The sequence below is a fragment of the Dreissena polymorpha genome, chromosome 10, assembly GCF_020536995.1.
Source record: "Dreissena polymorpha isolate Duluth1 chromosome 10, UMN_Dpol_1.0, whole genome shotgun sequence".
In the NCBI taxonomy this organism is placed as follows: Eukaryota; Metazoa; Mollusca; class Bivalvia; order Myida; family Dreissenidae; genus Dreissena; species Dreissena polymorpha.
In genome coordinates this window covers 87,420,656-87,437,665 of record NC_068364.1, presented here as the reverse complement: position 1 = coordinate 87,437,665, position 17,010 = coordinate 87,420,656, and the positions used below count along the sequence as shown (strand labels likewise).

The following is a 17,010-nucleotide window of genomic DNA, read 5'->3' as shown; positions in this document are numbered from 1 at the left end:
AGTAAATATATAAGTCAATTTCATAATTATTTCATATTCGCAAAAATATCTAATTGAGAATATGTGTTCCATTTATTATCATCACTTTATAACAATACAATTGTGTTAAACAAAATTGTATGCCATGATATACAAAATATGATACGGAGAAAAAACTCAAACTAATACAACACACAGCAACTATAATATTTCTATAAAATGAAAGCACATCAAAGTTTCATTAAAAATCTCTTATTGTGGAAAACACAAACGACAACTTTGTCCTATAAACACGTTATTATACTATGAATGCCACTACATATATAGCTATCAATATACAATTTACCCTTACAAAGGAAAAGAAAAACAATTTAATAGTGCTTAAATAAGTAATCCTAAAAACAAAACCCTATTGTGAAACACACACAATCTAATTGACCATAGATAGCTCACTGTTTTTAAATGTTACGGAAAATTAAGGGTAACGAGAATATGTGTTGTGTTACAATATTTTTGAACATATTTTTAAACTCTAGCAAAACTTGTTATGCTCACACGTTGTCGTTTATGTGAGGAAAATTAAAAGTAATTGCTTTTCTATTTTTAACGAAGCTAACGAAACAACAAAATATTTTGCAAACACTCAACAGGAAAAGTCATCCAAACATTATACAAATATACCCATTGTATATAGTACTAAAATATAAACACAGCAATAAATTGCTATGTCTAAATTATGAAAACGTACGCGAACATTCGTATTATTAAATTGAGTTTTTTTAGACACAAATGAAAAATCTTAGTAAATGAAACGCTTTTCAATATTTCACGCCATATTTGAGATCTCTGGAATTGGTCGTTGCAAAGGAACAGTTAATTGTGTTATACAAAAATGCAACCGTAATGCATTTCCAGAGACATCGATTCAGCAATAATTGTTTTAGCCATTTTGCTATTCAGTGTTTTTTAACAAAGTAATCCGCATGGCGTTGTGACAGTGTAACCAAACATCTAAGAAACATCTGAGATTTGATAGTTTCAGGGTGAATATTTCTTGAAATTAATATTGCTGTGTAAGTCTATATTACACGAATGCATGAATGAAAACTTGATCTAACAAAGCTCGCCGTAAATGAATTGTATTTTTTTCAATTAACCACTTCTCGTTTCGGCAACGTTTATAATAAATACTTAACAACAATCTGATACAGTTTAAAGACGCCTTGTGTTTTAAAAAGTTCCCTGAAATGTTTTACTACATTAACGTTTTATCACAAATAAGACACTTATTGGTTCGGTCTTTCTTTTACGATGCAGATGCTAAATTAAAAGATAAAGATAATGTAATCATACGGCAATCAATTTTCATAACTTCTTCAAACAATACATACACATCACAAATACAGATAATATAAAAGCGCACTAACACTCAGAAGTGTTACCATAACCATTACACTATGTCATGAAGACTTTGGTTAATCCTCGCAATTCTAAATGATTCAGTCGTGTAACACTCAACTTGCTTATATCACTGTATGTCACATAAATGTGTGCCAATTAAGATACCAAGTCAATACAAAAAAGCGAAATAAAGAATGTTTTTCAAACACAACAAATGATGTGCTTTATAATGCAATATTATATAATAATATTATTATTGAATTTATTGTTACCAAATTCATCTGTATAATTGAATCTAAAAGCGTAATTATTTAAGAGTCTTCTTAATTAAAGACAGCTTATAATTGGTTTTCAAATTTATTTTATTTTAATTTATGTTACCATTCAGATTCAAACTCTTCAGCGCTCAACACGCCGCGCAATCGCAAACTAGTAGTAATTGTATAAATAACAATTTGAATCAAATACACAAAGACGGAAACCGCTTCTAAAACTTGCAAATTTTTTTTCCAACGACCAGAGGATGTCGGCTCTAAAGAACCGCGCACTTCTAACTCTATCGAACGGTCATCCCTAGGGTGAGTCTCGTTTCGTAGAAGCTTTCGGATACAACATAGTCCACACGCAGTCCTCACAAACGATGAAAAGCCATTGTGGTGAACATGCAGTACAAACACAGTGCAGACAATAGCCTGTCCTGACAGAACTATTAGCAAGGTAAGGTAAGTATCTGCAACAAAAAAGGCTGTTGTTATTATATCCAAATTGCGAATGTATTTCTTTTAGTTTCGCTTTTGTTTATTGTGTTAATAAATCATTAGATGGATAGGATCGTTTTAAGGATCTGTATTTCAGAGTTATTTTAGTTTAATTTTCTGATTACAGTTATAAATGAAATGCAACATAATGCCGAATAAGTTATAAACAAACAAGCGATTTAAATTAATGTCATCGACTTGACTGAAAGCTGACAGAGTTTTTTCTAATAATTGAAATTCAGTGAGAACATGTTACACATTTAAATAGCATTGTAAACGTACCTAAAGCGGAACATTTCAGTGTATAAATCGACTGATTCTGTAAATTGTAGTAGTTGTTGGATGAATGGCTGTATATAGGCTTTTACTTTAGTTGCTTGCGTTTCTATATGTACTTATCTTACAAAGGATTGCAACAAGGGTGACTTGATTAAACTGGAACACATGTATCGAAGAGACAGACACTGGCTTACTTTTGAATATGATGAGATTGCACTATTGAACCCATGCAAATAAGTAGAGTGATCACTTTAGCGGAAAGGCAAATCGCCTATTAATTTAGATGTTAACGGATAAAAGATCAAACACACGGGAGCTCATCGCATAAAATACGTCTCTACGTGATATCCAGAGAACGTTTTGTCCTACGATAATGAATATCGTATGATGGTTATTTGGAAGAAATGTATAACGCCTATTGATTAACAACACAGATAAATGTATCATGATATTTGAGAACGCTTGAAATTAAGAGAAGACGTCTAAATTGGAAGGAAAAGAAGACGTATGCTGTATGGTCTAAACGCATAAGATCAAGGTCAAGCTAACATGTTCTTATCATACAATGTATTAGACATAAAATAACAAGTCATTACCGTTGTCTTGAATTACAATCAGATTTATTTTGCATATATTGGACACGGGCGCGATGATCTCACCGAAAATCGCCACCATGCCTAAAAAAACCATGACTCGAAGGTATCCTGAACTGTTCTGCTTTTATTGTATAAAAAAATACAATTAAATTGTATTCTATTAATGGATAATTAAAAATGTTGAATTGTTAAACAAAACACATGCATGCTTACATAAACCAGAAGCTCTAACGAAGTCTGATGGAATGTTTTCAGAGATGGACGACAGGATTACAATCATTGAGAGGTATAACGCCACAATATAAGAGAGCCTTTCACCCGATTTCACGGGAACGAGGAATGTCATCAGGATAAGCCATGCCGTCAAGAACAACGCAAAAATTAAAACATTCCCTTCAAACCCCTTGCGTTCTGAAAGTTGCAAACGAATTTATCCATAAATATAGATAATTTCTATTTGTGTCGGAGCTGATCCAGTGAGGGTATTATATAATTATAATATTATTTCACATATTTGTGGCGAGATGCGCATGCGTTTTGGGTACACTTCATTCAAACACGTGTAGATTACGGCAGCTTAACTATATATTGCGTTTTTGATTAGAATATGTGTCAACCTGTCATCAAATCAATGAGTTGACATATATGATACTGGGCAACCAGGATCAGGTACTCTTTGAAGTTCAGTCGTAATTAATTGTGAGTATTTTAAGACTGTGTTATTTCGAAAAAAAAATTAGTTCAGTATGGTATTGATCGTTTATTTCATAATTCATCGAAGTGCGGTTCATTTCGTAACAAAATAACGATTGTTTTAAAAATCTGTCATGTGTTAGCATTCCAATTTTGACGAAATCCGTAGAAAAGTGATGGAGATATTATAAAAAGAAGGTAGATTTGCGTTATAAATGCCACTTGTTTAGATTTCACACTTTTTTAAAATGCTTTTTAAAACGGTCTATGGCGGTAAAAATGTAATCCTTTCGGGCCTGTTATGGTATTAAATATACAAACGTGCTCTACAAATTGTGTGCACGTACATGTAATATATTAAATATTTTACCTTATAGAAAAACAGTTGAGCCAATATGGTGGTGGGTAAACTGCAGCTCTTGCTGAGTACAAACAATACTAGGCGTTGTGCAAATATATTGTGGTTACTATGCATATTATTATTCCAGGCTAGACAAAAGTTCATGATGTAACCAAGACTATCGATGGTTTTGCGCAAGCCACCATGAATTATGACAAAACGAAATATTGGAGATATTACTTAACTGATTTACATCAGATCTACACTTTTAGATCGGATCTGAAATTTAGCTGTGCTCGCTTTAATACCGCGAGTAAAGCGTTTTACACGGATGACCAGCATGTATCGTGTATGTGCTACACAATAAGCAACTTCGTGTCTAGTTACATGCCAACAAATTTAGACGTTTAAGTAACACAAAGTTGACACACAGTCAACATTGGGCAAACAATCTCAAGCTAGACATTGAGCTTTTTAATCTTTTATAGGTCTGTAAAGACTCTCTTGATTCATTGATTAATCGATTGAGAATGAGCCTATTTGATTATGTATACGAAACCTCATATTTTACAGATAGTGTTTATAATTTAGTGGAAGATAAAATGTTCATAGCAGTATTTTTTCCAGTCGTGATAAATATTACTTATTACTATTTGGTTATTATTACACTTACTAGTAGCTGTTAAATAGTCTTTTTTAGTCGGAATATTTAAATATTTAAATATTTAATTAAATATTTAATTAAATATTTAATTAATTTAAATTAAATATTTAAAATTATTAACTTAAAGACAGCATCAAAGTCTGAATCATTCAAAACCTGTCCGTTTATTCTATCGGCAAAACCGGTCAGTCTAACTTCAATACCACGTATGCACCACTTTCTACATTGTATCTTAGAAATATACACTCTTAAAATTACAGCACATTATATCTGAGGTATTCTGAAAACCTTGTAGGCACTATTTGACGCACAAATATTCAATGAAGTGAAAATTGGTCGAAATTATTTATTGTTAAGTAAATGTGTTATAGTTACCGATCATAATTCATTTCATTGGCCTACAAATGCCAAACTTTACTAGCAATATATTTTTAATACATTTAAGAAAATGTTTTTTAGAAGTATACTTTTGTATACATTAATATATCGCTGTCACGCCAGTTAACGTTTGACAAATGTTGGTTTGTACCTATTGCATTTCAACGTTAAATGTACTTCAAAACTTGGATATGTTTTTAAACTAGTGTGTACATACCGATTTTGAACCAAAACTCCAGTTTTGGAAATATGAATTCAGTTCTGTTGGAAACAGAATCTCCAAGCTCAGCAGTAACTGTTTTTGTATCGGTGATGCTCCATTCAGTGTGTGTGCTGAAAATTAGTAGTGTATCATCACGTATTTACGAAAGAGCGTAATTAAGATAAACTAAAATTGAATTGATACATTTATGTACGTCGTGGGCATAGATTGTCGTTAAAAAACATTTCTGCCGAGGTATTTTCAAATCCATGCATACGGTCCACTTTTACGATCGCGGCCATGTTTTATCTTTTGATCTTGAATTGTGACCTTGATGTAGGGAGTCAAACAATACAAGTAATATTACTTCTGACAAAGGGAATACGATTCCATTTATGATGGGGAAAAAATATGAGGAAAACAGTTTGCTGCTTATTCATTTCTTTTATTTGACATGTAACCTTGAACTGTTGACTTAACCTTAGGCTTAGGTAAGTCGTATTAAAACTGGGTACATATAGGCTGTGGACAGACTGTAGACCATTCATCTTGACTTTAATCATGGACCTTGTTTATCTCCGGACAAAGTTGTCAGGGTTTATTTTCTAAAGATGGAAAAAAGATGTAAAAAGTGTGACTTTGGACCTAGAAAATTGGTTCCCGTCCCTTCATTATGTTCACCCTTACCAAGCTTTTTGAAAAGCCATCTTAGCTGAATAAGTAAAGGTATAAACTAGTCTAAGGAGTAATTTCGTCATTGAATAGTGATTTTAACCTTGATTCGAGGGAATTTCATTTTTGCACATGGAACTTCATTTCATCCTGCAAATCAATTTTAATTAGTAATAAAAAATTTAATGGTGTATATTAATTTATGCTGAAAAATTTCATGACTGAATTCCTAAATTTGACATTTTACACATAATTTAGGTCTTCGCGATTAAGTAAAAGTTTAACTTAAATTTAAATATAAAGCATGCTTACCTGAAATATTTAGTGTTGGTTGCATTCTCTTGGAACATAAATAGCACTTCAGATATGTTGTACCTCCAACCAGTTACCTCCAATAAACAGTACTGCTCTTCGTTCTTCAGGTAATCATCTCCAATCTGCACAAACAGTTTACTTGACGTAATCAATAATACAGATAAGTTTTGACTTACTCGTAATAAAAGATCATGCGCAGAACCATGAATTCATTCACAGAAACAAATAAACATAATGGGAAAGGAGACAATCGGTTAAGAATATTCGGTCACGACTGACTTATACAGAAAAATAAGTCATTATAATAACAATAATAATAATTATAATAATAATAATAAAAAATAATCATCATCATCACGGTGACCACAACCACCACCATCATCTTCATTATCACTATCATAATCATCATCTCCATCATCACCAGAGTAAAGGCATAACAATTAAAGAGTTTTTTTTCTGAATTTGGAACTAAGCCGACGTATATATACATTCTCAGTTAATGAAGACCTGATTTGAAATTAATATTACTCAAATGGTCATTGGGCGATCCTTAAGAATATCTTTGAATATTTAAGAACTGAAATACGACATTTCGACTCTCTGACTCTGTTTTCTTCTTCGCATATTTCCTATAATTTGCATAGAAAATAAAAGTTGACAAAAATGATCCGAACTATAGAGTTTTTAAGACATATCAAGTTGCCAACACTGACACTCTTTTTTCATCTTTTTACATCCAGTTCAAAAATTTACTTTAAGAAACATTAATATTGACAAAGCAACCCTGTATTGGTATATGTTTATACAAGGAGTTGGAGTTGAAACAGGTATTATAAAAATATAACCAAACAAATAGAGAATACATGGTTGGTGCCGAGACCATGTATTCTATTTATCCTGCTTCATGCCGTTGACACATAGTATCAAAGAAAAATGATGTACATTAAACTGTTAACGTTTTCTTAAAGCGAGCCTATATATTGGTGAAATGTTACCTTGCAATAGACTCTGAAATAACCCTTCGACCGCCAGACTACTCTTCCTGTGTAATCATATCTGGGAAATGAGGCGGCCTCGATGACTGCGTTCAGGTCTTCTGCTCTGTATACAAAAAATATTATTTTGTAAAAGAGTTTGCCGCAACGTTTGTACAGTATACGTTTGATAATTTTTATTGTGTTACACCCAAAAAACAGTTATGATAAAGAATGTTTTTTTTCAAAAACGTATTTATACAAATCATACATATTATCGACGGCAATATCTGGCTTCCAAATGAGGTCTGGTGTTGAAAAGACGCTCTCTATGCCGTCGTTAGTAGCTGGATCCCAGGTTAGCCTTACATCCATCCATTCCTTGAAACATAAAACAGTATCAATTTCATTACATAAATACTGATTTGCTTTCAATTTGCATACAATGGGCAAATGTTTAATATGATACAAACTGCACAATATCTTAATTTGATAAATGCAGTGTGTTCTTATTACCGTTAATTAATTGTTCACCAGTGTGTATATATATATATATATAACTGAAACTACATACACGATTATTCACTAGACTTCAGATTATGACTTACACATTTGCTCGTTTTTGACACGAAACTTTCTTCTAAATGATTATAATGTATACAATCACTACTGTCTTGAAAAAATATTACAACATAATTTTCATTATAATTATTTCTTTATTTAATTTCAATAAGCATGTTAAATTGTTTAACACGATGATATTTACTCGGACGAGTATATTATTCGAACACTTTGAATAATATTTTGAATGTCAATATAAGCGAGCGCTTAATAAAACATTTTCATTTTTATAAGAGCCACACTAAAAATGAGTTTGCAATTTTCGACTCGGTCAACGAAACGACAACACACACAATAAAGGTCTTTTGTAGGTTTGATTATGTGAAAAACATTATGAAGAGTGTTATATACAGTATTGCAGACGCTTACACTATTTTTGCTGCAGCAAAGAATTCCACCAAGTCTTGACACTGCGGATTCCAAAACTCTTTTTTTTAAATACCATTTTTATCACCAAAAAAAAAATGAAAGTAATTTAAACTTACAGCCGTTATCCAGGCCGTAAAACTATAAATCTGCTTTCGCCGATCCTGAAATCACAATTGATCTGACATTTTTAATAAAGTATGTAGATATTGTAATGTGTACCTAAAGAATGAAAATCAAACTGAAGGTTATCAAAATTATATTATTTATATATGTCATCTTAGGGACCTCGTTTTAATCATTATACGTTGCATAAGAACTTCAATAGCTCTATTTATTATTTACATATCATTGACATTTTTAACAATGAAAAATGTAAAAAAACAAACACATTTAATGATCAAATCTCAATTATACAAAACTCAGGATCTAACTCAAAACCAAAGTAAAAAGTATGACTGCACAATTTGCAAATAAATGCTTGTGTTTTCTCGCTAGTGTTCATATATGTTTACTAAGATATGGTAAAGAACTTTAATATTTAGTGTCATACCCATTCTTCAATATTTAGTACGGAAACTCCGATCATGACCTCTGTAGTATCATTGGGGCGGGAAAAGGCGTCATATCCGGGGGCCATAGCAGTTCTTGCACGGATGGAAGTTTCACCGCTGGCGGAATATGCAGCCGACACAGCCTCTGGAAAACCGATGTCAATTTTGATGGCATATTACGGTAACTGAAATGCATGTTAAGTGTTGTAAGATAAGCATGGCAGAAACCGGAAACAATGGCGTAAATCGTCAAAATTATATATAAAAAACGTCTAATACTGAAGTGTTTCAACCGTTTTCTGCATTTGCGAAGATATTGTATTGGAGCTTAGTTTATTCAAAAACATAAGATTTGAAGAAAAAAAATTACACTACAGAAACAAAACGAAAAAAAACACAACTCACGTATTGCCTACAAAATGCAGGATAATATATCCAACATAACAATTACAGTAAAATCACTTATTTGACCTAGGTTTACCGCCTTCGGAAGGCCAGTGCAAATGTTATGGGATTTGGGATGTCTAAAAGGTACGATGACAAGCTAAATAGTCTAAAATGAATCAAAATACACACACGTGCATACAATATTAAACCCCAGAGCATCCAATTTATCATAATTTTTCAATACGCCCGAGCAACAGACTTTCAAATGTGTTGTCTCTCTCTCTCCCTCTCAATTAAATCGCAAATAACATCAAATAACATCAAACGATTGCTTTCCGCATATGCAAGTTGCATTAACACAAACATCGGCGTCTTGCCGATGTATTAGATAATTTGCGGTCTTCCAAAAGAGGCGAGACCATGCTAAGGAGGCGGGAATAAGAACAGAAGGTCGCGCCTTCAAATTTCAAGACATTTGATATGGCAGTTGCATCGCGATAATATCATATTACTATAATCTGATAGATAATCTTTCTTTTTCATATGAGGCTTTTTAACCTAAACGGAAATCTATACAGTACAAAGTACATAAACTTTTTCTACATTACATAATACCGACAAGATGCCAATATATGGAAGTTTATTGACGTAATTATAGGGCTAACCTGCTACATTTCATTACAAAAAATGATGGATATATATGTTGAAAGGCGTGATTACCGGTCTCTATTTATTTTACACATTTTTTTCGTGCGTCACTTTGGCCAAGCAAAACACTGACCAGTGAGTCCAATGCGATCATGCACATTACTCGTGAAATGGTAAAACCCAGCCATGTTTCACATTAAAGATTGGTTAATTGACAAAATTAAAAAAAAGTTGTTTCAAATTCGCAAATTTTCGTTTTAGTAACGATGTTTTTTTTAGGAAATAGTAATACTGACCATTTACCATGCTCTAAAATATCTATTATAAGTTCTGTTGTTGTCGTTTTATTTTGGGATACTACGAGGATTGCTTATATAGGTAAACAAGAGGGCCATGATGGCCCTGCATCGCTCCACTGTTTTTTTATGCGAAAAAAAAACGTGCAATGCGCATGGGTTGAAATGTACTCAAGCATGTGACTTTCTCTTTCTATCCCTCGTCCCACTGGGCGCTTAAAGTTGGAAGGGTGAGCATTTATATATGGAAAAAGTTACTACCGTGTTAACTTAACAGACTTTAAAGCCCGGGAATTGTTGCACAGGTCCTTTGCTTATAACGTAGGTACATTTATCTCTCCAAAAGATATTGTCGTTCTTTCTATTTCACATATTTTTAGATGCTGAAGATCAAATCTACGCATTTGATTTGAAACAGATTCACAAGACCCATATTAATCAAAATGCCTTAACCCTTTACCAAACGACACATTTTGGACATTCCCAATTTGAAAGAGGTTGCAGACGAGAATTAAATTGTAATGGAATCTGAAGGAAATGATCAGGTAGGAGAGAAATAATTGTGATAAAAGGAGACATTGCTCATCTTGAGCAATTTCTCCTTTTATCCACAATTATTTATAAAGTCGTCAGCTACAAACCTGTAAAATCCTGTTAGTGTTTGGTAAAGGGTTAATAATCTCTGGTTCCTTCTTAAGAGCCTTTCACACATTTATAACAAATACAATAGTAGCATCTTTCTTGATAAAGAATCATCTCAAAATATAACAAGGACTGTTTGTAAAACATGCATGCCCCCCTCCCCCATATGGGCTGTCAGTTGTAGTGGCAGCCATTGTGTGAATACGTTATTTGGCCCTGTGACCTTGACCTTTGACCTAGTGACCTAAAATCAATAGGGGTCATCTGCGAGTCATGATCAATGTACCTATGAAGTTTCATGATCCTAGGCGTATTAGCTTTCTTGAGTTATCATCCGGAAACCATTTTACTGTGTAAAGTCACCGTTACCTTGACCTTTGACCTAGTTATCTGAACGTCAATAGGGGTCCTCTGCGAGTCATGGTCAATGTACCTATTCAGTTTCATGATCCTAGGTGTAAGCCTTCTTGAGTTATCATCCGGAAACCATTTTTCTAAGTTGAGTCACCGTGACCTTGACCTTTGACCTGAAAATCAACAGGGGTCATCTGCGAGTCATGATCAATGTACCTATGAAGTTTTATGATCCTAGGCATAAGCATTCTTGAGTAATCATCCAGAAACCATTTTACTATTTCGGGTCACCGTGACCTTGATCTTTGACCTAGTGACTTAAAAATCAATAGGGGTCATCTGCGAGTCATGATCAATGTACGTATGAAGTTTCATGATCCTAGGCATAAGCGTTCTTGAGTTATCATCTGGAAACCATTTTACTATTTCGGGTCACCGTGACCTTGACCTTTGACCTAGTGACCTGAAAATCAATAGGGTGTCATCTGCGAGTCATTAACAAATTTGGTAGAGGACTATTAGATATCACTACATACCAAATTTAGTAGCCATAGGCTCTATAATTATGAACAAGAAGATTTTAAAAGTTTGCACAAAATAGGCCTTATTTAAGCATATCTTCATTTTGTGACCCCCGGGCAGGGTCAAATTTGTCCCCAGGGGCATAATTTGAACAAACTAAGTAGCGACCTATTAGATGTCACTACATACCGAATTTGGTAGAAATAGGCCCAACAGTAATGGACAAGAAGAGTTTTAAAGTTTGCACAAAATGGGCCCAATATAAGCATATGTTCAATTTTGTGACCCCTGGCGAACGGTCAAATTTGATCCCAGGGGCTTAATTTGAACAAACTTGGAAAAGGACTATTAGATTTCATTACATACCAAATTTAGTAGCCCTATGCCATACGGTTATGGACAAGAAGATTTTTAAAGTTTGCATAAAACAGGCCTTATATAAGAAAATTTTCAATTTTTTGACCCCTCGGGGCAGGGTTAAATTTGATCCCATGGGCATAATTTGAAGAAACTTGGTCGAGGACTATAAGATGTCACTACATACCAAATTTGGTAGCCCTAGGCCCAATGGTTATGGACGAGAAGATTTTTAAAGTTTTCACAAAAAAGGCCTTATATAAGCAAATTTTCAATTTTTGACCCCCAAGTGCAGGGTCAAATTTGACCCCAGGAGCATAATTTGAACAAATTTGGAAGAGGTTCACCCCAGGAACATTCCTGAGAAATTTCATCAGAATTGGACCAGTAGTTTAGGAGAAGAAGATGTTTAAAGAAAAAGTTAACGCACGGACGGACGCACGGACGCACGCACGCACGACGGACACAGGACCATGGCATAAGCCCCGCTGGCCTCTGGCCAGTGGAGCTAAAAATACATCCGCTTTGAGCATGATCATGGATGGTCGAGAGGTCTAGGCGGGAAACTTTTTACTCAAGGACTCCAGGGGTCACTGGTTCGAGCCATGTTGATGGTTTCTTTTTTTCTCCTTTTTAAAAAAATTGTAATCTTGTTTTTTTATTGGAGATTTTTAGTTCAAATGTTTAAATTTATCAATATAAAGCTTTTAATGACAAGCTTCAATACATTTAACAGCACACCTGTATTTAAAATCTCTATATCGATTAAAAAGGCCTTACGTCGCTGAAATCAATTTCTAAATATAGGTCTCATTCGTATACTATTAGTATGAAATTTATGTAGCTGCTTTGCTCTTTTTAATTGATACAATTATCAGATCTAGTTGAGCAGAAAATACAAGCCTCAGAATAATATATGGTCTAATTATAGATTTTGAAATCAATATTCAACTAAAAAAAATTACAAAGCTCAAAATCCAAATTATTTCCCCCTCGGTGAAATAGCAAATACTGTGGTATTAACGCCTGTTCATTATCTTCACTTAAGTATTACAAACTATAATATGATATTTTGGAATGGTGTAATATGAGTAAACCAACTTTAACTGATTGATCGACATAAAATGTCTTCTAAATAAAGGCCTTGTATAACTGTTTGAGTAAGGCAATTTAAATTTCAACCCATTGAATTGCTTTCATGGTATATGTTAAACTCAAAACATTAAATTAGAATAGCCCCATAATCGAAACGGCATCAAATTACGAATACGATAATGGTAAGAAGTAGGCAATTTTGAAATGCGATTTACATCTCAATTAATGATCTGCAAGAAGAAGTCAAGAAATATTACCAGTTAAATATTTATTTATTTACAATCGGAGTTTAAAAAAATGTGTTTCTCTGCATTTTTAAAAAAATAATCCAATATTTAGGAGCTTAATAATGTATGCGATAAAATTCTTCAGGAAGGATAATTCACCTACCCCAACCAATTAACATGTTCTTATTCCATTTTTCGAAATAAACAATTAATTGGTGTAAGCAAGAGTACATTTGCACATCTTTACTCGATCAAGTTAAATGTGGCGCTGCACGCCTAGTTGTGTTTTTATCTGTTAGTACAACAGATATTAGTATTTGAAATATATATTGTTAAAAAACACACTTTAACTTCTGGTCGTTCACTAAGGCTATTTGCATTAGGCTGTATAGTATAAATCACACATTTTAAAAGCGCAAGTTGAGCATGTTCGTTAATAATTGTTGTTTTGTTATTTTTAATGTATACTATTACCGTGACAATTTACTGGTTAGTAAAACAATAATATGAATAACATGTATTCAGATGAATCGCTTACCGATACAGCAGAGAAAAATTAATGTATTCCGGTGCCTCATGTTTACTCTCAATCTGTATTTTTACGTCACTGAGCCACTGCTTATTTTATCGGTATCGAAGAAGAGGGCGCATCTATTTATTGGACTTATATTTTGAGGAATCCCAATAAAAAAATCCCCGTTAATTTACCAATGTCATCAAACGATTTACCGTAATTATACCTAAAATGTTTTGTCACCGTTCAAATTCGGTAAAAAAATATTGTTTTCGGGTCTCAAACTGCTCAAACTCTTCGGAAGTAGTAAATCAAAATAATGCATGTGCCCTCAGTATCAAATATTGAAACAGTGTAATTTATATTTTTAATTTTCATTCCTCCAAATAGTCCTAGCTATTCTTCTTACCCAAACTGTGATGTTTGCGTAATGCTCTGGTCAAGGTAAACTTCGTGAGCTTTCTCCATTTCACTGTTTTTATTTGGACGCGAATAACCTAGGGCTACCAAATTGTGTATGTAGTGACATCTTATTGTCCTCTATCAAGTTTGTTCAAGTTATGCCCTTGGGGTCTAATTTGACCCTGCCCCGGGAGGTCAAAAAATTGAACATTTGCTTATATAAGGCCTATTTTGTGTAAACTTTAAAAATCTTCTTGTCCATAACCATTGGGCCAAGGGCTACCAAATTTGGTATGTAGTGACATCTTATAGTCCTCTACCAAGTTTGTTCAAATTATGCCCCTGGGGTCAAATTTGACCCTGCCCCGGGGGTCAAAAAATTGAAAATTTGCTTATATAAGGCCTATTTTATGAAAACTTTAAAAATCTTCTCGTCCATAACCATTGGGCCTAGGGCTACCAAATTTGGTATGTAGTGACATCTAATAGTCCTCTACCAAGTTTGTTCAAATTATGCCCCTGGGGTCAAATTTGACCCTGCCCTGGGGGGTAAAAAAATCGAAAGTTTGCTTATATAAGGCCTATTTTGTGCAAACTTTAAAAATCTTCTTGTCCATAACTGTATGGCCTAGGGCTACCAAATTTGGTATGTAATGACATCTTATAGTCCTCTACCAAGTTTGTTCAAATTAAGCCCCTGGGATCAAATTTGACCGTTCCCCAGGGGTCACAAAATTGAACATATGCTTATATTTGGCCCATTTTGTGCAAACTATAAAAATCTTGTCCATAACCATTGGGCCTATTTCTACCAAATTCGGTAGGTAGTGACATCTTATAGTTCTCTACTTAGTTTGTTCAAATTATGCCCCTAGGAACAAATTTGACCTTGCCCCAGGGGTCACAAAAATGAACATATGCTTAAATAAGGCCTATTTTGTGCAAACTTTAAAAATCTTCTTGTTCTTAATTATAGAGCCTAGGGCTACTAAATTTGGTATGTAGTGATATCTAATAGTCCTCTACCAAATTTGTTCAAATTATTCCCCTGGGCTCAAATTTGACCCGGCCCCGGGGGTCACAAAACTGAACATATGACGTTTACCAGTGGAGATTACTGCGGCCGTTTGGCTGTGACCAACAACAACATCAACATCTTGTAAACATGAGATAAAACCCTGTCATTTAGTGCCATTTTAGGTCAGATGGTGACTGCTTACAAAGGCATTGAAGTAAGAACATGTGTTATGAATGTTTTTCTTATAAACTGAAAAAAGTCGGGTTTTATTTAAATATGTCGAAAGTGACCATATATCTGGATGAAAATATTTTGGATGACATGTTAATTTCATGTCTTTTTTGTAATGTTAAAACCAGTTTAATAATATATTATTGATTTTAAAAACACAACTTCCATGAACATAATTATTTCAAGGAAAATCAATATATGATACTGCACGGTAAACTCAAACTTTGTATCCAAGAGAAGGTGTTGAAATTAATGAAGTGCAATGTTCTTAACTATCGTATATGCTGCTTTTTAATAACTGGTGATTCATTGTTCCATTTGTGAATAGTGACTGATCATGAATTGTTGAAATGATTGTCAATTGCTCAACAATCCATATATATTTCTGACCATTTTATAATTTTCTTAATACAAGTTATGAATTGATCTTAGAAGTCAAATGTATTACTTAATTAAATACATTTATAAATATAAAGAAATAATCTTTAGATTATCATAATATTCTCAGGCATGTTGGTCTTAGGGATGTGTGGGTTGATGAGCAATTTCTCCTTTTATCACAATTATTTCTACCCTACCTGATTATTTCCTTCATATTCCATTTTAATTCAATGGACGTCTGCAACCTCTTTCAAATTGGGAAAGTCCAAAATGTGTTGTTTGGTAAAGGGTTAAGGCATTTTGATTCCTATGGGTCTTGTGAATCTGTTTCAAATCAAATGCGTAGATTTGATCTTCAGCATCTAAAAATATGTGAAATAGAAAGAACGACAATATCTTTTGGAGAGATAAATGTACCTACGTTATAAGCAAAGGACCTGTGCAACAATTCCCGGGCTTTTTTGTCTGTTTAGTTAACACGGTAGTAACTTTTTCCATATATAAAAATGCTCACCCTTCCAACTTTATGCGCCCAGTGGGACGAGGGATAGAAAGAGAAAGTCACATGCTTGAGTACATTTCAACCCATGCGCATTACACGTTTTTTTCGCAAAGAAAAAACAGTGGAGCGATACAGGGCCATCATGGCCCTCTTGTTATATATTTGTAACAGTAATTATTATACTCATTTTTAGTTTTAAAATATAAGTATTATTTAAGCGGAGAGGCTGCGTCAAGACGTTATCAAGAAGGTTTTCTCCAACAACAGCGACTTCCGGTCGTCCTCGGGACGGTGCTTCGCTTGCCGCATCACAGGGCACGTGGTAAGAGACTGCCTATACGTCAAATGAGGCTTCGTCCCACAACAGCCCACTTCTAGCCTGTCCAGTTACACAAGAACTACAGCGCAGACCGCCACTTCAGACGTCAGAGAAAGCACAAAGTTATAGAGATGAGTATAATGATTTTGTATTTTTGAATATTCATGACCGGGCAAAAATACAAAACCTTGTTTTAATAGAGTTGCAATACGAAATGTTTTTGTGTGACAAATGCTGTACTCAGAAACTGCAGGTGGTCAGAATCAAACAGCACATCCAGAACCACCAACAAAACCACACTGCTGGCGCTCACTGCTTGAAAT

General features: G+C 33.9%; 1 protein-coding gene across 1 annotated transcript; it reads right to left on the bottom strand.

The window, feature by feature from the left end:
* Positions 1-1,757: 1,757 nt before the first annotated feature.
* LOC127849309 (neuronal acetylcholine receptor subunit alpha-2-like) lies at positions 1,758-13,888 on the bottom strand. The gene is made up of 9 exons (XM_052382027.1): positions 13,859-13,888; positions 8,792-8,937; positions 8,358-8,402; positions 7,523-7,632; positions 7,273-7,378; positions 6,275-6,399; positions 5,306-5,421; positions 3,227-3,424; positions 1,758-2,110 (listed from the first exon to the last, which is right to left on the bottom strand). The coding sequence occupies exons 2-9, from the start codon at positions 8,876-8,878 to the stop codon at positions 1,758-1,760; spliced, it is 1,140 nt and encodes a 379-aa protein (XP_052237987.1). The 5' UTR covers positions 8,879-8,937; positions 13,859-13,888.
* Between the last annotated feature and the right edge of the window lie 3,122 nt (positions 13,889-17,010).